We start from the raw sequence: 26,229 nt of genomic DNA, 5'->3' as shown, positions 1-26,229 counted from the left end.
TACTCGTTGTATATTTTATTATCTACTTCTGTACCATCTCATCACTTAATATATAAGACATATCCATATCTAATATTCATCCTCGTGCTTTATTTACTTATATGTACAACGCTTCCGGTACCGTATATATACAAATAAACATCTACGTTTACATGTCGCTAAATATATTTATCTTCTACAACCTGTCAGATATAACTCTGCTGAAAACCATCACAATTAATCTAGGAAAAATATATACAAAACGACAATATATAAAACGATCGATTAAGGTGAGATACGGGTCAGTAAGTTCACGTGACTACACGCACAAATAAAGGCGGGTTGTGTTTGGTAGCCTAACACTGCATCATAATAAAACAATAGGGCTTGTATTATCTCTCAATACCATTACATCAATTTGTAAGCTTGTCATCACACCGATTGGTGGTTTGCATCATTTACGATTCACGTAATTAATTTCAAGTGTTTAAAACATTTAAATATCATAAAAGACTGAGATTTAGGAAAAGGTACACACAAATACAAAAATAACCAATGGGTAAGATAATTACCTCGTCATGATCAATAACAGGGAAAATGATGCCATTAAGACTTTTTTGAACGTTGCTTTTGATGTAAATTTGCATGTATTCAAGTGTTATTCTAAATTGGGCGTTATACGATGACAAATATCCCATGTATATTCCATACTATTTCTTATAATCAAATACAGAGACGGGAAATACATAAGATGCATTGCAGTGTTCTCTTACACATATAGTGTGAAGTGACTGCGGACATCTGTCATAAAAACATATACATACAACTATATCTACATGAAAGACTAAATTCGATTGTGATTAAGGTAATGTTGATTCCTTTAAATATTCTAAACAAGCGTAATTGTACACCACACTCTCAACCCAAATCCCACTCTTAACAAAGCACATGCAACGTCCTTTCGCACTACTTTCACTTTGCCACTTATAACTGTTGCATACTGTATTATCACTGCATGTATAAAACTAACATTTATATTTGTTTTTAATATCTATTTAATAGCACCAGTTTGGATTTTTATGTTATACTACGTTTACCTCATTTTGATTTAACGCTCTCATAAACGACTATTCATCTTTCTTCTATTCCCAGGCCTACTTTCAAATTCTTGTTTTCGTCTTTCAAAATTCTCATTCTTTTTCATGCTTTCCACACGGAACTATGAAACTATAGATTTGTGCTCAACCACGTTTCAACCTTTCTAAACACTAATATGACATTGGTAATGCGTAACACCTAGTCTTTTACAGCACTCCCCAATGTAGCTGCTATCATACTGTTCTCACACCAATTACCCTAACATCACGTTCACAAATGTAAAGAACGATACAAAATGTCTTTTTAACGGGGAGATATTTTGACTATCAAGTGTCTTCAATGAAATAGATTTCGCCTTGTTTCTTCCTTCATGATGGTGACGTTTAAATCGCTCCTAATTCCCAGGCATATCGCTTGTAGACATTGCCATGCTTCGAAATTAGGTTAAGAATGATTACCTTTGACTTGAAAGGGAAGTTAAACATTCTTTGTATTAAGAATATCTTCTCAAATCTCACATTTCCTTTTCATAACGTTAACGCTTACACTTTAAATTAATGTTTCTGAAACTACGCCCCTTAATCCAAAAGTCAACGAATGCATTTTCATAAAACATCGTAGGCTTTGCTTCTCCTTCATACCTTCAGTTCATTCAGAATTCTTTTCATCTCCAGACAATTACGCCGCGAATTTGGAGCTCTAGACACACTTCTGTCTACTCAATTCAAGCACGTGCACCTGTTTGGTTCCAGATGTGCCTTCCTATCACATGAGCGTCAGAATCTCGTGTATTTATATGCCTTTCGGCAGTTAAACACCTTCTTAAATAGTCCAATTACATTTTAGCATCTGTTGGAGCAGCCCAGTGATTTTTCATGTTATCTTATCTTCAGAGTTATCTAGTCTGCCTCGATCGCAGGTCATGCCACAATACACTTTACCTAACCATATTTCCTTCAGAATCAAAGAATTGATTATACGCATTGATGTTCATTTTTGAATAAGTTCATTCAATTCATGCACAGAAACTCACTTTCAAATATAGCATACTGTTCTAACGCACCGTTGAAGTCAAAACCCAGTATGGATTTCTGTCATAACAAACGTGTTTGTATTGTTATGCGCCTATAAGAACATCAACTACACAACTGAACTTCACACATTCGCAATATTATCACAATACTACAATATAACAATATTCACATTCTGAGAATATGAGTACATATTTGCTAGTCACAATCAGTTTTCATTTATTTCTTGACACGCCAACAACTTTTTGGTATCCAATTTAGGAATAGATAATGCAGGAGCAGACATTCTTCTTCCGCGCAAGCGCACGGCTCTGTCAATAACTGGCGGGGTATCATATGTGATTGAAGCACGTGACCCGCGCCTTTTGTGTACGTAGAATACAGTAGTATCACTCTGAGATTCCTCAGAGTCGTTGCTGTTAAGAGAACTTGTGCTCGAGTGCAGCATGTTGTTGTTGTTGTTATTGGCGTTGCTGATATGGTTGTTTGAGAAAGCTTTGAATCCCTCTTCCAAAATTTCCTCAGACACCCCACGATTAGCCCATATGCATGTTACTCCTGAAAAGGTTTAGAATGGATAAAACTCTTAAAGAAAGCAGACGTAAATTAAAACAAAATTTAATTAAATCATAAAAGTTTATTATAAAATTACTGTGTTTAAAATCTGCCCATTTTCTAATTGATCATATTATCGGCTGTGTGACATTTTATTACCCGAAAACTTACCTAAGCACGTGTGCGCAACTTCTGACAGGTGATCTCGTTCATCATCAAAGAACATCATATCAGGGAAGTCAACGCCGCTCTCTTTCTTGATTCTATTGAAAAACGAAAGTGAAATAAGTAAATTTTAAGTAGAAATATAATTATCGGTGCTTGCCAAGTCCTGAAAAAATGAAAACATAACCTATTCAAAATTACATATATGTATATTGGTCCTTTAGCAGTTGCTTCTTGACGCCGACCTTAAGCAAGATGTTTTCATTGACGTTCGCGTTAAATTTGAAACATTTGATCTGCAATATAAGATATTGAGTAACCAACGATTTATATCAATTGATACGGGGGTTTTGAGATACCAAAAAATGACATGGGTAAAGTACTATTTTGCGTCGTGCTGTCTTACCCTCGTTTTTGATGTGATATTTGTGACGTTCCAATCACCGGAAGGTGAGACTACTCGACGGTAAATCGTACTTTACCCACGCCGTTTTGGTATTTCAAAATCGACGTATTACAAGCGCTATCATCCTTCAATTTAAGCTCCGATTATCATAGACGAGTAACATGGCAATTGATGATATGGTAAATTCTTGGAAAATTCTCAGTTTGTCCATTCAAGTATCATGTTTTGTTTGTTATGGCATTTAAACTTACAAACAAGAACAGATTGAACGAAATGGCTTTTCTATCACCACGGAACAATTCCCAGCGTTTAAGAAATGCCGGAATGCTCTACATATCATACATCTAAATGAGCGAGTTCTGTGAAGAATAAAGTAGAAGACAAGCGCCTACTGGTATAAACAATGTGACCGGTGTGTAATGTTGATGACTTGCTACCCTTGCTCAACCTGTCATTGTGGCTGACACGTAATCATACCTGTGATGGACGAGGTATGCGGACTGTTCCACTTACGTTAGAAGGTGAGTTATCTTGGACCCAGGATAAACTTCCATGTGATCGAAGTAAATGTCCCATCCAAAGTAGGTAACGAGCCTCCTGACCTCTTCTTTGTTGAAAGCTCTGTTGATAAATAACAGACAAATATCGTATGTCTTTATCATAAGCGCCAGAAATTCCGTGCATGTTGTAATATTTCGTGTTGTTCAGTCATATCATATGCGTCAAACTTATCTCTGGAATTCTTTGATAAATAACTGAATGTCGTATTCATTTATCGAATACTTCCAAATAAAATTGCACTGGTTTTATAAATTATTGGTGTTAAAACAAAAACGTCGTGGAATTCAGATGAAATTGCGATATGCTTGATTACTGATTCGTTACATTCATTTCCTTGTACCACAAAACTGAAGCACTCAATGATATAGTCAAGATTCAGATTATGTTTTATACGAATAAATGTGTGACTAGATGTTTTGAGAAAGTGTCTTTATTTTTTCTCTACCATAGCACTTACTCTGAGGCAATTGCCAGTTTGAAATTGCTGTTTTTCAGCTTCTTAAGAATATGTTCGATGTCGGGGAACGAACGAATTTCTCTGCTACGAGCATCAAATACCTTGCCGTCTCTGAAACATATATATACAACATTTCAAAATTTTATAATCAATTACTTGTGTTATATCGTGTCAAATTAAAATGCAAAAGCACTACAAATCGCAGGAAGACCGAAAGCTTCGATGGATTTTCGTCTGTATGTAAAGTGAGAGGCAAACATAAGTTTATTGGGTATAGTTCGGAATGTCTGAATGCAGTGATTCTGTATCAAGTATACTGAAAAAATCACCAGAGAGCTATGGGACTGTAGCTCTTTGCAGCCGCAAAAGTTAAAAGAGGAGAAATGCGCATAGAAAATTTCGATTATCTAGACTTCCTTATGAGAAAAAGATAGTGTCTTTTAATGATTTTGTGGTATACGTACGGGGTTCTGTTGAATGGCGGCTCCACATTGACTTTGCGGTCTACCCAGAATGGCCACAACGTGTAATCTGAAAATACATCAAGAAAGAAAACCATGAGTTTATAAGGATGTGTTTGTATATATTTTTATTTCTATGACATTAAGACTATATGTGACATTATAAACTATTACCTGGTTTTTAAAGAACTTTCTTGCAAAATATTAGCTTACCTCTTAAAAGGTGTACATGTGTATTTCATTAAATCACAAGAAAGGCAATCCTAGCAACACCTACATAAATTCATCTGTGTCGAAATATTAATAAAGACCAAACGTTTTTGAATCTGACATACTTTTAACATGTATGTGCGATAATGAATAGTTATTCGGACAATAAATGTCATAACATAGAATCACAATACTTCTTTGGACATCAAACATTTTGCATAAAAAGGTTAAACATAGATATCATATAAAATGTTATACGATTGTACATATTCTTACAAACTACAACATACATATTGGAGAAAACTTGTTTTTGTTCTTAACAGCAGGTTTTAATAATATTACTATAACGTTTTTATGATATCCCACTGTTTACAAACGCTGTTGCTGGAGCCTGGTAGCCGCGGTATGTGTAACAATACACACTATTGTTGTCTAATATTGTTTGTTTCTATCTCTACCAATATCTCCATACCAAAATATACATATGCACATGTACCCTTGGTGCGTACCGTGGGCCGCGAGTCGTATCCTAATCATGCATTAATAAACAGGTGTATTGTTTGTTATGCTAGCATAATAATGTTGTGTATCAACCTGCTACAATATTGACAACATAAATAATATACATCAGATATATCACAATCTTAACGAGATATAGTATTTATGTTGTCAATTTCAAGGTCACACATACCAATAACCATCGTCGATGACAGAATACAATATAAATTTAGAACGGGAAGAAGAATCAGAATCTTTTTTAATATTCTTTTACCATCTTGCAGTAGAGCAATATTTACATTATGGATTATGTTTTAATAACTATAAAACGTTTATTCGTATTTGATTGATAAAAGTTAAGATAAATGCGAATCAAACAATCACACAATACAACTGTTTGTCCATAGGGCATATGTTCCCACAGAATCTCGTCAAATATAGATATTGGATTTTCTTTTTTTGAGAAGATGGAAAAGAGAATGCCACAGGATCTACTGATTGATCATTAAGGTCAGACATATTCCAACATTCTAGGATTCGTGTGGAAGACATCTTTTCAATTACATTTTCTTTGTGGCGAAGGTGTAATTTCGTTTTTAACTTGGTGCATGTAATACTGGCTGGTCTTGTGCAATACACTCATATCGCCTGAGGCTGTATTGCATGGCTACCCATGCAATAAAGCCTCGTGACGTCACGGCGTCAACAAAATTACTATAACATAACTAATATTTAACATATTTAAAAGATACAAACAACGGGATTTGCGTTGAAAATATCACGCAATATTATTGCTGAACCTGTAACAGGTTTGTATGCTAAGTCCATCTTGATACCATTATAACACAACTCATACCTCATTAGCGTTAAGGCTCTTGCTATTAGGCCATGTAAATAGGTACAATGCCAGATTTTTTTTATCTTGTTCAAGAAGAGCAGCATCACTCTGTGTCTGCTATTTAATCTTGATCACTCTACTTAAAACAATCGTATTAAAGAGATTTTTTTCAATGTCTGGCGGCCACCGTATCTTGAGAACACTAAGTCTTCAGGGCGTTTAACTTGTTAATCCGTTCGTTACATAGTCGATAGTTTAAATACCACAGTAAAATGGTTCATGGTATGACGTACGCATGCAATCATTGAGTACAACAAACGCGATGGATGTGTTTGGTTCATATAAGATTACGGCACGACATGCTGTAACCATTTTTAAAATCTTGTTTAATGCTTTAATGTAGTTTTATAACATATTGATACATACTGACATGTTCTGTCTAGCCATACCGGCTGTTTTCAATGTTACGCAACATTTTAATGGATGTAACTCGATACTTATCATATTCATATCGATAGAGGTTGAGTATCCTTCATGACAAAGACTCGTACCAGATGACCTTACTGGAACATACACTTCTTTGGTCTGTGTGATTGTAGTGTGTTGTATAATGTTGTTATACCGAAAGAAAATAGAAACATTAAAAACGTTCTAAAACAATCACTTTTCTTCTGAACTGTTGAAACATTTTTGGTGATTCAGATCGTACGTTTGGGAGACGTTCGTCGATTCTACATTAGATCTTTCATACTCCATGTTTCAGAAAACCATTTACAGAAAGATAGGTCACGCACGCCACTTAAGGCAGGTTTAACTGAGTACCAAGTGTTGTCATCAATATTTAAATGAGATGATACCAAATCTTTAATACATGCACGTGTCATGCAGTGATAATGTTTTTATTTCACGGAATGAAAATATTTCAAACGAAGACAAACAGTAAAACCACAGGGCTATATAAGTTCTATAATCTATGGCTATAATCTACTGTGCGATTTCTCATAAAACACCACCTTTTTCGTTTTTTATCTTTTCCTCACATATTAGTATACTCATCAGGTAAAGGATCTTCACCTACCGCAAAACACATTATAAACATTCGGCAACACAAACATACCCAAGTGGAACAGAAAGGTATTTACCGAAACATCATGTAAATACAATTACGTTTCCGGAGCCAAAACAAGATGTTTTTGATGAGAAAATGGCAGGTGTTTTAATGGCATTTAAAGCTTCATTTTATGATTAATATCATCACCCACCAATGTAAAGCGTATTTCTTTTCATTTTGGTATTATAAACGAAATAACAATTTAAATCAAACAGGAATGCGTTGAAAAGTTTCAATATATATATATGAAATGCGTGTAATGATTTGATAAATCCCAGAACAAGTGTATTTATGGTAAAGGAACACATTCAGTACAAAACTATATGACGAAATTAATCTCCAGTAACGCTAATAATTTAATCTGCCTCTTTGCGTATTCATATGATAGATGTTGTTGAAGTTGATATATAGATAAACTGAACATTGCGATTACTGTCAAGTCTTCTTCTCAAGTCTGGCTAATCTAATACAGACCAGCTACCTATTAACACAGAAATATTCGCTTTCAAAGGCGCCATATCGGATACGATTGAGGTAGATACCATCTCAAGTCATTATCTAAATGTTGAATGATTGATTTCAGTATTCCACTAATGTTGCCCAACTGTTGTCGATCATTACGGGAAGGAATTCTCTGCAAAGGTCAAGGACATAAACATACCCCTGACTTGTGTTGAGATGATTTCTCTGGAATGCGCCTCGTCTGAGAGGCAAAGACAATGGTCATAACATACATGATCTATAAATGGTTACCTATACCGTATAATAGAAATAAATAATCAGAGAAAAATGATTGAATTACAGTTTAATTTTGATCATTGTATTTACCGCTCTGGGAAAATTATTATAACATATTACACTAAGGCTAGGAAACTTATATAAGAAGATGATAACCGCAAAAATATAAATTATTAATGACCTTTGTCAAATAACACAAAAGTAGAGAACCTGCAGAAGATTTGATGTCGACGTTGGCATCCCCGCGGGATATCATTTCTTTCAATATGCGATGCACCGGAGTCTAAACTTGATCAATTATCAATATAAGTTATTACTTTAACCATTTGAAATTTTATTTAACGTTTTTGTTATTTACCAGTTTGTATTTATTGTATCAGTGTTACAAATCTTTTTAAAACATATTCTGGCACCTAAATCAAAAACATGTAAAATTGTCCCAAAATACCCAAATATTACCGGTCTACTATAGCTGAAAACATGTGCTTCTGTTCCGAAAACTAGCATTGCTCGTCTACAAAACAGATATCTTGTTGTGTCTGTAGAGTCTGTATTGCATTATCCGGTAATAATTTGCCAGGAATTCTGATGAAGGGTGAGGTAATAAAACGGAGCTTACGATGTGACCTACTTTGACACGACACTTGTTAGAAAGCGTCCCCCCTTAACAGGAGCATACCTCCTGGAGCAGCAGTCCCCTGGACCAGCGCCAACATCATACATCAGGATACCGTTGACACATGCTAGTCCCCTACATTCTGATAACTTATAGTGTATCGATAATCTTTTGTTTTCTTTCGGGGATGAACACAGGTAGACGTAGGATGAAAATTGTAGTCAGGCAATTCGTAAGCCAAAAAGAGTATTGTATGCTATTTATCGAGGGTTACATTGATGATCAAATAAAAATGCCACCGCGAGTTAAGAAAAACGGTGCACAATCATATTAATTTAATGTTGGTTTCTATTGTGTTGCATAATAGTTTATATATCATGACGGAGGCGTCAATTAGATGTATGTTAATATGTTAGTACATTTATGCAGAAATAGTTGGCAGAAACACCACTACGTTCGCATTATTAGGAAGACTGACAATTACGTGTGCAGTAACACATGGTTTTGCAAAATATATCAAATTGCTAAAAAGCTTTCTAGGAACGCGATAGGTTTATCTGCATATCCAAAGAAAAATATCAGAAAGGAAAGTATTCAAGACGAAAACAATGGATAGATTGTTGTTCCACGGGAGTTGTAATAAACGATGTGAACATGATAGAATCAAATTACAGAAATATTTAGATTGGGTACAGTAGTGAAACTGATTTCCAAAAGAAACTTCTTGTGTTGTCAACATATTTTTTTCTATTTGTTCAAGCCGTTCCATGGCATTTAAACAAATGTAAAGTTTTAACTCGATATGCTCGAAAATCATACAGAAAGAGTGGTCACAAATTTGATAACACGCAAGCACCTGACCAAAGATGGAAATCACCATAACGAAACAATACAAAAAGAAAGTAAAACTATAAGCATTATATCATCATGGCGAACTATTTTTAAGTGTAAAAGTATCAATCAAATCCTATATATCTAATAATTCGCGATAGAAGTAATCTCCATTATGTAACAAATTACAGAAGGTATACTGTATGCATGGATATAGCCTTGGTGTGGAGATGTGATCTGTTGAACCCCACGACTCTTAATACATGTCTTTGTTTTATCTTACATCGTATATTCTATAGAACTGTATACACAGATACCAAACATGTGTTTTTCTCGTAGCAAACCCATAAAAAAGCCAAAACGCAATTTCAGCTTACGTACATGTAATGTATATTTAAAATCACATATTCCTGATGGCATTGATACCTAGTGTTTTTATTTTTTCGCGTGTAATTTTATAATTTTCAGGCATATCATTTAAAGAAAATGATTAGTGTCTTACTGACGTTTTTGTTCAATACATTGAAATCATATGCAATGTGTTTTGAAGAAGCTGACTAGTTTTAAAGGTCTGTCTATGAAGTCAAAAGATGTTACATAAGATTTAAAACTAAAGGGGATGAAATGTGTCTGACGTTAGTGTCTGGTTCAGGCGTTGTATATACTTTAGATATCTACAATTACATTTCAGAAAGAGAAAGAGTGAAGCAGAAAACACCGAAATATAAACAAAAGTCTCATCTGTAATGCTAGTACATTGTCTTGTATCTGTGGCGATCAAAGTGATTTTGAGATTCAACAGGAATGTTTGGCTATTACCAAAACAAATCCGAATTCCTAATACCTATTTGAGACACACAATAAAGTAAAGAAACGAATTTTGAGCAGATATTCGTAACTCAGTATATGTTAGTTTTGACCACCTGCAGATACAAAGAGAACTTTCCTTTTATATGCATACAGAAAGTGTTTCGGTATATGTAAAATCTATATAGCATTAAATTAAATAGCTACAAATAAAAGACTACATATTAACACAGAACAATTTAAGATATCTAGTCAACAATTTAATACAAATATTAAAAATACTGAAATTAATTAATTTTACAAAATGACAAGATATCAAAATCTCAGCTTCTTTATTAATGCCTTATAACGATTTAAGTTTAATTAGATTTCCTGTTTCGCCGATGCCCTATCAACAAAGTAAGACCCAAACGGTACTATATGAAAATACTTTTACCGCGGTGGTAAAAATAATAAGAAAGACCATGAAAAAATCTTTGATACTTTACTGATGAAACAACTAACTTTTATGTTGTGGACAAAAGATATTTGTTTTTAAAATCAATAGAGATATTTATAACATAATTTCCTCGCATGAGCGGTACTCTTTATGAATGGTATATATGCGGGAAGATATGTCTGTTTTCTATTCCACCAAGAACACAAACTAACTTCACATTGACCCATTTTTCTTTCATTAAAATAACACGATTAGCTGATGAACACTCAACGCTTGTGCTGTTTACGCTGCCATTTTTGTGAACTGCGCTTGCGCAATATCAGAAAGAAGTGTGCTAATGTACATTACCCTAATAGTAATGTAGAAAATAATTACCCACCTTATGAAAAAATGGCTTTGAGGAACCCTTACACAATCAACATCATAAATCATACGAAGATTTAGGTACTTCAACATGTCAACAGTAAGACAGAGTAAACAGTTTAATGAAATCTTTATAATGATTAAATAATTGACTTGCCATAGTGTAGACGTCCCACTGCAATTGAATTGCAGAAAAAATAGTTATTTTGGTAGAAATATATCTAACCCTAAAATTTAGCAAAAAAATGGTTTGATATTCACACTATCATGGGTTTCAAATCCATTTGCTTTTTGCAAAATCAATTGTTGAAGTTATTGAGACGTATATATTTAACTTGCTCGCTCTGTTCCCTTTGGTAATATGAATCATTTATGTCTTATACTGGAATCATAAAAGGCCGACGATTCTCGTATTGGTTTGGAAGTCTATTGCTGTATGTATTACTTAATGCCCATGTAACTGTCAGTGCGACAATATCTCAATTTGTTCTCGATATGCATTGGACATTGTTTTAATCGAACAAGTGTGTCTGGCAGCACAACTCAGCATTTGGCAAAACAAGTACCCTGTAATATCTAGTTTCGATCATGTTGAGAAATGTATAATATTAATTTTGATATTAGGAATTATCAGCAATAATGAATAAAGGATAATTGTTTAGGGTGTTGTAGTAGCTTTATGAGAGCATGGTATTTAAACGTGAAATAACCGAAATTCTTTTGCTGGATAACTGGCAATCTTCATCAAACGATACTGGCCTTGTGTTACCTGTATATTTAGAAAATCAAATTAATAATTCATTAGCTCGAATTACCGAAATCATGCGGCTCTTTCGTTTGCACTAGGTTTGTAGAAACTTTAACCTTCAGATAATGTACGCAGGCCTGGCGACACATTGATGTGGAATAACGTTGGTACATACTGGTACTAACGGTAACACTTCTTTTGTTTTCGACATCGTTCAAACGAATAAGCACTCCGAACGTATTGCTTTGACAAATCATTGGTCACCATAAAACTCTATATAAACATAGTACCGAAAAAAGAATACCAACAAAATATAATTATGCTTAAAGAAAGGATTGCAGAACCATATGTTCTAACAGAGTAAGCGTTCTCTGTTCACCGACCACTCAACTTGTGTGAGTTTGGATTCAACCCAGGCATATGACAATGCCAAATAATAACTCAAGGTACATATATAGATAAACGGAAAGGTAAGAAAGAAATGAGATGACGATAGCTGAATGTTAATGTTCCCAACATGTTTACTCTCCGGTGTGTTTATAAGGATAACGATGTTTAATATTCCTATAAACAGCAGAATCAAAAATAAACGTAATCTTAAACATACGATAATAGATAAAAAATAATCAAATGAATTAATGAAAAGGAAAAATATAATTTTCAATATTGGTTTGAATTGCGGTTTGTGTTAAAATATCAGTATTGACGATTTGCAGTTTGTATAATATATAGTAGTAGTAAATTACCAATTGTCCTTATTGTGAATCCAATCGTCTGAGATAATTACTGAAATCTGTATATTCAATGGATACACTATAAAATGGGGAAAATCATGCGAAAATACATGTATATATTTCATTGAGGCATTTCCATTCATCGATGAGTCGGTTGATCTGGAAGCAATTACGGTAAAAGAGAACTGAAGATTGCATCAATTGCTTAAACAATGCAGCCGTCACTTACCAAGAAAACATCAGTATCAACTGTGCGAAGAACGACCATTGATGCACGACAATGTTGTGTCTGTCTTAGTGGGTTATAGGGGTAATTGAGATCAATTTTCACGCGCAAATTCATGGCGTTTACCCAAACAAACAGCTGGTAACTAAAGTGTCTCCAACGTTTTAGAGAGTGGCTGATACGAACGCACTGCACCACAATTATTCGTGGGAGTAGTCGTCAAACGAACGCGCCGCTAATTAATGTTATGGTTGTATGTTATTACCACATCGAAGCATGGAAATGTGTGTACACTGCCCACATTTTGTACACATTGACGATAGCAAAACATACAAAAACCTGGCGATTTTTTATCGTATGTATCACAAGGCCACACTGAGAGTAATACGTGTCAGAGAGATAGCTGTGGGATCCTAGATCTATCTAGCTTTGTACATGTCTTCTGTATGATTCACGGATTACACAAGATACCGTTCTAACACATGTGATAGCAGCGTAATGTAGTATATATCAAACAGGGTGACTAAGAATGGAGAAATGCTTGCATCATAAGACCTACATCCTTAGTAAAACAGATATGCACATTTTATCGGAATGATGATTTGATTCATTTTAGAATTTTCTTTTACTTGTGAAACGTCTACAATATACCAAATGTATAATTTATTTCACGTTTACGTTTCTGTTGCATCAAGCTGGTAATAATCTTGTCCACTGGCATCACTGAGGAATCCTAAAGGATAGAAACAGCCAATGTTTATGTGGGCTATCTACTCATATGTTTAACTAGGTATCCTAGATCGAAAGGAAACGTGGATGTTGCAAATATTAGAAATGCAATCTTTGGCGAACTTTTATCGCCTAGATCAAGTATTTTCAACATATTAAGCGACGATAGTAGATGAAAACTGTCCAAAAATGATTGTTGCTCCAATATTTAGATGTATTTTATCTAAAAAGGTGTGGCATTATTTCCGTTGAGTAATGATATTTACATAATAATCGCTATGTTTTGTACAATTAATATCTTTGAAAGTATGCGCTCTTTGCAATTGTAACATAATGTTGTATAAATATACATGTATATTAATTTGTATTCCTACATCTTTTTTCTTACTTATACTTAAAATTAAACAGCTAGCGTCATGTAAGGATGGCCTCCCCTGTATGGGGTGTGAAGTGTGTATGAAGTGAGTGGTGTGTGTTTTGGGCGACAGCGGTATATTCGTGTTTTGTTTTTTGTATAGTCGTCGAAGACACCAAGCAACACACCGACTCAGTTGAAATGGAAAGATGTCATTTAGATTTATTAAGAATTTATTGCTATAACATAGTGATTTCCATTCTCCATCATGGTTCCCAATAGATGTCTGTAATTCGTGTATGATGAACTATGCTTATAACGAAAAGATTTTGTTGGTCCCCAGCGGTTCGTTATAACCGTGTTTTACCGTACTGTTGTGATTAAGCTCATACTTTACCATTTCTTGTGTTTAAAACAAGCACTTATGGGAACCATTTGTTATAATTTGCGTTCGTTCGGGACTTCATTGCTCTAGTGTAAATTTGTTTACTGTGTTCGATATGTTGAACGGAGGTTCTCAGTACAAGGCAATGTTCATTGAGGATTTGTCGATTTGTAATTATCACTGGCAACGGTACTAAGCGACATGCAGCGAAGAATTTACATTTACATGCCCATGAATGAGGGTATATTTGTATCATCGGATATATTCACGGGCCGAGTATATACAATTCCATAATGGAACTACATAAATCTGCTTAAAGATTTTGCAACATGCTGATATGTATGTATCTTATGAGCGAACTTTAGTGATAATGGCAGCCCAAGCTGAGAACACTAAATCGTGAATATCCAGACACCTCATAAACTCCATATCGCCGAAGCCACATTATCTATATATTGCTGAACTGGCATGTAAATGCACTAATAGACCTGTGTGTCAAGCGGCACAGGCATAAGATCTTCAGGAAGGATCAATGAGCATGTGTTGCACATGCAGCGACATGTTCTTACATAAAAAAGCTGTTTTGCACGTGTATAGGTAAAACCTAATTTCCACCTATTATCTCAACAGCATGAGCATTATCTGTTTAATATTGGAATGGAGATTTGTAATCGAAGTTTTTTTTTTATATATATCCGTTAGATTTAACCAATGAAGGCAAAATGAAGCTTTGTTGACCAGTGTGATAAACGACACCATGATATCACCCGACCGTATCTACCACGTCATCGATAACCAATATCATTGACCTGTCATTATTGGAATACCTCTCCGACTATGATTTAGTGCCACGAGATGCAAATGTACCTTGTAAAGCATATTTCGTTTATCTTAAGTAGGTCGTTATATACTGTGTTTAATATTTAGCGTGTAATTTTACCACTTATGCCAGCCTTAAAACATATAACTTAAGCTTTCCTAATGTAGATGTAAAAACACTCTTTATGTAACAAATATTAAAACTGATTTATAGTATAATGAAACTGTCGTATATAGCGGTTATGACCTCGGCTCGCTGTAACGTATTTGTATCACCGGTGTTCTACAGCTGGCCCGACGATCTACGCGCTAGGCGGTCCATAAAATCATAACAATATGTGCGAAATGTTCCGATGTGTCTGTCTCATAGGTCACTGTGTGGTGGCTGATCACAAAAAATGGCTACTCCTGTTATATTGGGAGAAGCATTATTATACCCAGTAAAAGGAGGACAACGGTCAGGTATTTGTTTGTCGTTGTTCAAATATTTCATATTGCGGACCAATCCAGTTTCAACGAAATGTGGCCGAATTTATTTTGTTCAATCATTAACAAGAGTTAAGAACAAGTTATATTAATTTTTCAGGTAATGGTCATATCCCAGAAATACTTATGAAATATGATATTGAAATATAGAAGATAAAGGTTTAAGATAAACGAAACAAAAATATTCGAATGGAAAATATCATTTAACAGTCTAACATATAAGCCACAATTATATACATTTTAAGAGTACCACAAATGTGGTTAATGTAGGTATAGATAGTAACATCATTGCTTTCATAAAGCTTATTCAACATACACACTATATATCCCAATATTATGAAAGACTTTCATCATATTTTATACAATTGCCGACTAGTCGATAAACATCACAATGTGTAGTATGAGAGAGACTATTACTGTTTGTTTACAATATTGATGTTTTATTTATAAATAGGAAGATATTAATGCACAAATATATAAAACATTGGGCCATATTCAACGAATCATAAAACCCGTTTTCACTATATGCAATGTTTAGTGATTAATGTAATGAGCTGAATACTGGCAGCCATTCCTTGTTTTACCTGCAAATGTTATATTTATATAACTGTGATGATGATTTATAGCCGATATATTTTGAAATGTAAGATTTTATTGAGCAAACCGTTTCACATCGGGGATAGTGTCTAAATCTGTTAAACGTTTAATTTACGAGCGCCATGGCACGACCAAAAAAAAAAGAAGAAAAAAAAAACAAAAAAACGCCGCGCCACTCCCAAAATCATAGTACAACTGAATATTTGATGTTTATTTTAGCGATGTAGAACACGACCGGATAAGTTGTAGTCTATATCGCGATAAGTCGCGCATCAATCCTTTTATCATATCTGAACATCAAACGTCCTGTAGAGATTCCGGAAATTATCTTATCGGCCATGTTTTCATAAATTATACTGCTTCCGGTGTTTGACAGGAACCCCATTTATCTATGGGAAGGCTACTTTAGCAATTGAAATAAGGAGTCAATGAGTGAAGAAAAGAAAACGTGGCATTTGTATTCGGTTTCTTTTACAATAACTGTTACACATACACATCAGTAATATGTTTACTCGTTATAGTAAACAAAAGAATAACAAACAATTACTTTTTTTTTCAGAAAACTCTGAAGGTTTTGAAGTGAAAATGACCCATTTCTTGTGGGTCTATCTCATCAAAATCTATATCCGTCCGTGGATATATTGACGGGATTAGATAAAAATAAAATAAGTGGACATTTCCGCGCCCCGAATAATTCCACTTTTGTAAGACGTTGGGTAGTTTTATCAGTTTTGCTATAGTGAATCGTATGGAAAATGTCTGCATGTATTGAACCATATATCTATCTCTTCAGATAGCATTCGATGATGTTTTCTCAGTGTTACCATCTGCTGTTTCTACAACCAAAGGGATTTCTTGTGGTATTTTCATTCGCTATCAAAGTTTCGTTTCCCCGGAACTGCAGAAGAGATATGCTTTTGCTTTTTGTCAAAAATATAATTTTATTATATAGACACATACAGGTTCTGTTTGAGGCATCATAAAGCTGCATTTGTCTTAACGACGGCATCTTGAAACATTTTTCAAGCAGGAACAACACACATAGACTAATTGCTTTTGATATTTCTTTCTTGATCCAAGATGCCAGATTCAATGACTGGTTCCAAATGGTAAACCAATTAATATTCCTCAATTTGATGTATATTTCGTTAAACGAGAGTAATTATGTAGGTGTGATGCAATGATGAATCTGTTTTCTTAGACATTTCACATTGTATCGCCTATAACGGTAATAAGCCATGTGAGCGTTTTAAGTGTTCGCTATAATATCAAATGTAAATCCCTGTATATGCAATGAATCAAGTGCCAGAATATTTCTAAATTGTTTAAACAGAAATAATGATTAATTTCAGAAGCCGTAAGCTCTTAAAGACGCCAAGAAGTATTAAAGAACCATTTTCTCGTCTTGATATCTCCATCTTTACAATTAATAGCACTGTTGCTCTTGGCGGGATGAGCTGTAAGACTTGATAAACGTTTCTTAGCGTGTCTATTAGAACTCCGATGTAGGTAACTTTATACTCCTCAGACACCTGAATCTCGTTCGATATTGTTTCGTAACTGTATGGCGGGTGTGGATGTGGGAGAAATGACCACTAAATTGATACATCGGGATCATTGTACACTAGAGAAGTTAATGATTATGAAATAGGCTTTTACTGGTCATTGCCTAATTGTTTTAAGTTTGCCCCACAGTGTACATTTATTTCAAACATGTTATCCTGCATTGGTCTAAAGTATTCTTCTGGCAGCAGTACATTCTGTATGCAACATGGCCGAATGAAAAATACTGTATGTATGTTAATAATAATTTTGTTCTAAATTCACAGAAAAAAAACCCAAACATCAAACCGCTACAGATTTTCTTTATTTACTTTTATTTCTCATTATTGATCCAAGACAATAGTAAAAGACGTCAGCCAAACGTTGAATTAAGTATTTTCGTACACACAGACCAAGATGTTTGGTATCTGAGCCCGGTATATACACCAACAGATGTGTTTTATACCAGGCAGACTATAGATCTGACCACTTGTAATATGTGCCGACAGAAATCCGCCATTACTCCTCATCTTACTGTCAGCACTGAGTGCCTAACAGTCCCCATTCCTATATGACCCACACCTGTTTATACCTTACAGACAACTAACGAGGCTAGGCAGGGCTTGTTGTGGTAATTATCTTCCTCACACATTCTTTAAATTTCCTACCAAGTCATTACATGAAGCATGTAGCACTGCATGCCTCATGCGGTATGCGTAAACATAATGAATACCGATTAAACAACAAAGCCGCCATTCAAACTAAAAATAAATTAAACAAGACGACTACAAAGAATTACAATTTAATAGTATAATCTTGCAAGTGAAGACAGATACTATAACCAAACGTAACGAAAGATAGAGTAAGAAACTGTTACCATAGACGACAACTATCAGGAAAAGTCAAGGTGTAAACCAAAATAGCAGGAAAACCTATTGGGGCGCTCAAATGAACACAATAAACCCGACAGGATCAAGGCCAGTGCTAACTTCTCTATGCTCTGAATTAACCATGTACACAAAGTGTGGTTGTCGTTCTGGATTCCTACTTCATACCGGTATTTCAAAGCAATGTTAAAGTAAATGATATACAAATTTGTGTGTCATTGATATAATTCATTGCGGAGTAACATACAACCTAGACTACGATATACTGTATTTATATCCTGTATACAGTCGTCTCCACAGACCAAACTAGACTACGATTTCCTGAAAAACAATCGTCTCCACAGACCAAACTAGACTACGATTTCGTGAAATACAATCTCCACAGACCAATCTAGACTACGATTTCGTGAAATACAATCGTCTCCACAGAACAAACTAGACTACGATTTCATGAAATACAATCGTCTCCACAGAACGAACTAGACTCCGATTTCCTGAAATACAGTCGTCTCCATAGACCAAACTAGACTACGATTTTGTGAATTACAGTCGTCTCCACAGACCAATCTAGACTACGATTTCGTGAAATACAATCGTCTCCACAGAACAAACTAGACTACGATTTCGTGAAATACAATCGTCTCCACAGAACAAACTAGACTACGATTTCCTGAAATAAAATCGTCTCCACAGAACAAACTAGACTACGATTTCCTGAAATACAATCGTCTCCACAGAACAAACTAGACTACGATTTCGTGAAATACAATCGTCTCCACAGAACAAACTAGACTGCGATTTCGTGAAATACAATCGTCTCCACAGAACAAACTTGACTACGATTTCCTGAAATACAGTCGTCTCCATAGACCAAACTAGACTATGATTTCCTGAAATACAGTCGTCTCCATAGACCAAACTAGACTACGATTTCCTGAAATACAGTCGTCTCCATAGACCAAACTAGACTACGATTTCCTGAAGTACAGTCGTCTCCATAGACCAAACTAGACTAAGATTTCCTGAAGTACAGTCGTCTCCATCGACATTTTTCAAGTTGATATGGGAGGGAAACGTAAACATAGAAATAAAATATTTAAGATATTCACGTTGGGAAGAATTCATTAAAGAATATGAAATGATTTACCAAGTTCAAACTAAAGCCTGATTATAAAAAGGATTTATTTTGGCGTCTCTACATCGCATTTTCAATAATACTGAAATATTATCTATACACTTTATTAGATATTTTATGAACTACCTTGGTCTGTATTACTTATAGTTGAAGGTCAGTATATTGGATTGTCGATGTTTTATGTATGCTAGTTAGTATATGTGATATGTAAAATTCATGTATCTCTCTTCCTTGCCAAAACCACTGTAGCTATGACAGATTATCAATTAGATAAACGAATTATATACCTACGAGTTGAAACGAAGTTCACCAAATCAACGGTCTCTTCTAGCACGGTTACAAACTGAGGGAACTAAAGCGCAATACTTATTCAGCATAGTTTGATTTATACTTTGGAATTTGAAGTTTGTTTTTATGTCTTCAATATTCTTCAAACACTATTGAATTCCATCCCCCTCTGTGCTAATGCAGACAGCGATGTATTTATGTTGTGTCTTCTTGTGATACCGAGCATTGCGGCTCTCCTGATAGTGGTTCCTACATAAAGCATACTACTAAGCATTCAGTACATCCAATCTGGCCCCATTATCATGGCAATGGGGAAATCAGTCGCCTATCGATTAACTTAAATGCCATAACCTAAATATCGCTAAAATATGGCAATGCATATAAATACCTTACAAACACCCAGTCATAATGCGATGTTGTTAATGAGCAGGTAAAAAATATAGATTAAAGTTTATACATATAATACTTATATTAAACGCCGTTGGAAATTCAACAAAAAATCCAGACGATGTTAGTTATTAACTTGGTATAAACATCAGGACTCAATTTATATACTAGGAACACATGGCTGATTATAGCCGAACTACCGAAATTAACATCCCGCAGGCCTAGAGCGAGGCTGCAACTCGTCTCGTTCCATCAATGAATGAAATAGTTTTGTCCGAACAATCACTGGAATGCCATTGGTTACGGAACTTAATTATTCAAATGAAGTAGCCAATCACAATTGGTGTTAGAAAACAGGCCATGCCCACAAGAGAGAAACTCGATGATAATTCCATCAATGAATGAAATAGTTTTGTCTGTAAGTGAAACAGGAAGCGACAAATTGACCGAACAATCACTGGAATGCCATTGGTTACGGAACTTAATTATTCAAATGAAGTAGCCAATCACAATTGGTGTTAGAAAACAGGCCATGCCCACAAGAGAGAAACTCGATGATAATGAAAGGAAGCGAGTGATCACTTCAAATAGAACGAGAATGAGATTATGCTCGTATTACTGTGAAATTTTGGGAGATTAGGTTACACCTATGAAAATGGTTCTAGAAACTTTAAACTAAATACAGTTGATTTATCGGTGGGCATACCTTCAAATTAACAATGAACTATCCTAGTTGTATACCAGCCAGCGTTTATCGCATACTTCTTCGTGAAATGATAAATTTGAATTCAATTTTGTTTCGCAGTATCATTCATACTATCGATAAATTTGGCAAGTTTTCTTTAAGTCCTCGACACATCCAAACAGCTACATCATGCGAAGTTTTACAGATACAAAACAGAAAACGAATGCTTGATTATTCGTACCGGGACAGGAGTCTAAGATACCTTGAGATTGGCGCATCAAGGGCTACGAGAGAGAGCACATAGGGCTTTAACGCACCTAGACATCAGCTGTCGATAACATAGATTACTAGAGATAGCGGTCTGGCCCAAGCTTGGAGTTTAGACATTGGTATGAGTGAGCCAAACTAATTAACACCGACGAATGTACAATACATGTTCTTTCTAATTACAAACAAGTATAAATTTGTTCGGCTACTATCCTTGGCATATTTATTTTTTTCATGTTTACTCACAGTAAAAAATATTGCAACAATTGTGGAACAACAAAAGAGTCACGGAATTGTGTTATTTATTTTCATTTGATCGCAGATTTACTCTGCTAATGTACACACATTTATACTTTTAATGTCACACGCGAGACCGTTAGGCAATGGCCGTAATATGTAGGTTGTTATAATAAGTTTGGCGTCACCTCATTGCATTTTGCTATGTAGACGGAAACATCCAATAATTTATGTATTTCTCCTGAGAATACTCTGTATCTATTATCATTATTGATTACTTTGTGATTAACATAATCATATACACGTGACTGTAACATACGAAATTCCATAATATCATTTAAAAGATATTCTCGTTCTAAAAGACCTTGAATACCATGTTAAGCAGTAATTGATATCAGCCTAGACAGATTGACAATGTACTACTACATGTGTTAAGAATTCTAGTAATTATGTTTTATTATAATGCTATTGGGTACGTTATAGACAGGATTTTTTTAAAACGTGTGTATATTGTGGGGAAACTATTTAAGAACTTCAAGAAAAAAGTGAGCAGTATTTTATCATCAAGCTCTCATTTCCAAGTTGCGAAGCCAACTGATAGGAATTGTTCGCCTTTCCCTGACTCTAACTGATAAACAGAGAAAGCTAACACCAAACGAAAACTGTTAAGGTAAACTAATAGAGTATTCGAAGCTTTCGTAAACCAGTTGGATTAAGAGTGAACGAAGACAAACGTTTGAAAGGTAAGTATTTAAGCAGACGTAAAAACTATTCGACATTATGTTCACATGTAAGCGATGCTTATTCAAGATTCATTTGATGAAGTTCATTAGCTAACTAGCTGCTTTTTATTTGTTTAATAGGATATTTCTTTGTATTTTACAAACAGACGAAACAGTTATGTAACGTACTACTGTGCCAATCTCCACAAGAATGCACAATATCCTCAACCAGTTCTTGCTTAATTGTGATATTCCTTTCCTTGTGAATGAAGTAATCTTCCTAGCAGATGCTACCCCTTTGTACTGTATAAACAATGTACAGCGCGGTGAATCTACGGAATTGCCCAATTCTCGCTCAGCCCAGTGATTCCCTCTATCGAACTACATTTGGCTCTACCCCTTGTGATCATTCGCAGCTAGAATTGTCATTAGATATCTCATTTACAGCAGGGATAATTTTCAGTTCTTATTCAATTATAGACGTCTGCCTTGCTATTTACGATCTTGTTGAATGAATTGTAACCACAACAAATGTTTGAATACATATCATCGTTTAAAAAATGGTTTTACTTCTTTTTAAATTCGCGATTACTTGGTGTATTGTTTTCATCAAAGAAAACTGATGTGCATTTTCATACATTTATATGAATAAAACATAAAATAAGTTAATGAATTTATTTTCAATTAGTTTGTTATTTAATTAAATTTGTTAAGTGTCTATGATAAAAATTGGTAATGAATGCCTCTTCTTAATCCGTTTGACCTTCAACATGGAAGTGAATCACTTGAAATAAAGACGTACTCAACGAAGCATTAATATGTGCAGTGTGCTAGAATTATTTCAATATTCGCTGTAATCATCTTTATATTAAGAAAAGAGGTACCATTCAGTGACTTATTATATCAAACGGAACTGTCTGATGAAATTTTAATATGTGCCTTTTGTAAAATTTTATTACTGAACATTGTTCCCAATGGAATTTATATGTAGACAATTTGTGTCAGCAGCTTTAAATGTATCTAATAATACACCTTGATAGAAGGCACGTGCGCGGATATAAGCAACGTTTATGCGATAAAACGATACACGGGATTTGTCAAGAATTTAAAATTTAATATACAACATTTTCAAAGGTTTTAAAAATTAACGAAATCGTTTAAAATAATATCGAGTTTTATTACTGCAACATGTAATTAGTCACCACAATGCCTTAATACAGGTTTCTAAACCGACGAAAGATGATAATGCCCTACCGCGCAAACATTAAAAAAGAAGAAAATGAGATGAGGAGAAAATTAACTTTAAAAAAGTCCTTTTTCTTTTATCGTATTATGCATTCGACATATTTAGAAACTACTTCAAACATCACAGCAAAATGAATGAAAATGCAACTTTGTTTACTCACCAAGATCAAAGATGATCATTTTGGGTTTTGGTGTTTCCTCCATGTTTTAAGTTCCAAGATCAGTTCAATATAAAACGTTTAAAATTAGGATTTTAATCCAACATCAAATTGTCTGTGGTTCGATCTGTTATCGCCGTTTGCACATAGTAAACACTTTATGCTGTCAAAGAATTCTTGATAGTAAATAATTTCAGGGAACCACGATTTGTCGTGCCAACTTGTGGTGTGCGACAGTACATATGATGGGTGTGAATGCACGAGCGGTTTGGCGCGAGAATTCGGTAGCTGTTGGTTCAGCAGCAGCAGCAATAGCGATAGTATGAAACTGCCAAACGATTGGGACTCTGTATGGCTAGTAATGGGCTATCACAACACCCTACGGTTGCGACTCCTTTATAGCAATGTATAACACACCGGTCCGTACCGTGACTTACTATCGACTGAGTCTATATGGGAGAGTGTACAGGGACAGGATGCGCTTTTAAGAATGGAATATCCGATGTTGCACTACCCCTATCACGACCACTAGAGATGCCGATAGGATATAAAGCGGGAAAAGGCACAGAATGAAATGTCGACAACAGCCGTGGCCAAATTCCTTCAAACGGCACAAAACCCTTGGGCACGCCAATATTCTGACGCTTCATTTCACAGAGGAATAATTTTCGGATGCTGAACGTATATTTCCGACATAACTTGGCTAAATATATACTTAATTGTATCCAATTAGTTGCGCAATTATATCGAGTTCAATGCCATATCGAAGTTATCGTTTCAATGTTCCAATCGCATATCAAATACACACGTATGAAAAGCGTTAAATGCAAGATATATTAGTTGGTTTGTTTGATTAATTAACGTCCTTTTAACAGCTATGGTCATGTAAGGACGGCCTCCCATGGATGCAGTGTTTTGTGCGTATGTTGTTCCAAGTGTGTGTTTTGGGAGACTGTGGTATATTAATGTTGTGACTTCTTGTATACAGTGTAAACAGCCCTTTTTACAGTGCTATACACTGAGGCATGCCACCGAAGACACCATATTGACACCGACGAAACAGTCGTCCCACTCCCTGTATGCTGAGCGCTAAAAAGGAGCAGAAGCTACCACTTTTGTATACTTTGGTGTGTCTCGGCCAGGGGACAGAACCCAGAGCCTTCCTCACAGGGACGAAAGCTCAACTCAAGGCCAAAATTGAGGCGGTGCCAAAGGAAGCATTAGGAAAGATAAAGTCAGTTAGGAAGAAGAGCAAAAATAATATCCTTAATTTAGTCGCCTTTTACTATCATGCAATAGGGGCAGCATGTACATTTCTAACGCCCTACTTGCTGGACCAGATTACTTCTACAGCTATCAACCTCATAGAATGATAAGAGTCCGTTCTGTAAAAAAAGGCATAAAACCAAAAGATCAATATCAATAGCGTTATACATTGTTTGCTCAATTGATGAGATTTTATGATCTGTAATTTAAAACGCGTTTGGAATAATTTGATATAAGGATTCTATTCATGTATGAAAGTGTTTGGTATTTCACCTATAAAAGCTTATGTCTTAAGCGTTTTATACAGAATATAATACAGTAACCGGGTCGATTTTAGCGGTTTTGTTATCTGAGAGCAGTTTACGTCCTTTTCTTTTTCTACTAAATTCTACTGGGATAAACTTCAACTCCAAATACATATACTTTTTCTATAGATGAATTTCTTACATGGGTTCGGACATACATTTCCACAAACAAAACCATATGAACCTTTAAAGTCACTCCTCTTTCTCGGTCAAAAGTGAGGTCGAACTATCGCTTTCTCTTCAGGTGATGCTAAGACTAAATCTGGAACCGAGGATGGGCAATACTGTGACACTACATGAACACAATGAGGTCAGTTAATCTAACATAGTTAAAACCTCGGGCATTTTAATCTGTGCCAATATTTCAAAGCAGAATAAATAGCTAAATCAATCATAATTACAAAAAAACTGTAAAATTAAGGGTGTAAATGTCACATATAACACGTGATGTTTTAGAAATGAAGCAAAGGACGCAACCCCTTTCGGAACCCTATAACCTACTACCTTCACTATATAACGGAAATCGTCAGATTGTTTTTGTTTCTATTTTGTACTTTTATCGGTGTTATTTATATTTTTATTATCTCATTTTATTACCCAAGTATTTTCCCAGTGTGGTTCTTATATAAAGATTCCCATGGGATCTCCTAGATAGAAAATAACATTTCAAATCTTCCCATACTTGCCTGTTTTTGTCTGGCCATTGGGGAAAAGGAACATGTTGATCATACCATTAATTATATCATGCATCATTGTAATCGTAATACGTCTATTCATTGTTGCATATTGCCATCTACGATTGGATACACTCAAACATTTACCAGAATAACAATATCATTACATTTATCATCGGTATGCATCG

The 26,229-nt window shown here is 34.9% G+C and overlaps 1 protein-coding gene across 1 annotated transcript; it reads right to left on the bottom strand.

Moving 5' to 3' along the window:
* Positions 1 to 24,508, bottom strand: LOC138315849 (magnesium-dependent phosphatase 1-like). Its single transcript, XM_069257150.1, has 6 exons — positions 23,800 to 24,508; positions 4,717 to 4,783; positions 4,253 to 4,363; positions 3,748 to 3,855; positions 2,835 to 2,926; positions 1 to 2,666 (listed from the first exon to the last, which is right to left on the bottom strand). The coding sequence occupies exons 1-6, from the start codon at positions 23,840 to 23,842 to the stop codon at positions 2,317 to 2,319; spliced, it is 771 nt and encodes a 256-aa protein (XP_069113251.1). The 5' UTR covers positions 23,843 to 24,508; the 3' UTR covers positions 1 to 2,316.
* Positions 24,509 to 26,229: the final 1,721 nt, after the last annotated feature.

This window comes from Argopecten irradians, chromosome 2, assembly GCF_041381155.1.
Source record: "Argopecten irradians isolate NY chromosome 2, Ai_NY, whole genome shotgun sequence".
NCBI classification, from domain to species: domain Eukaryota; kingdom Metazoa; phylum Mollusca; class Bivalvia; order Pectinida; family Pectinidae; genus Argopecten; species Argopecten irradians.
Note: the sequence above shows the minus strand (reverse complement) of the source record. Positions and strands in the feature narration are given on the sequence as shown.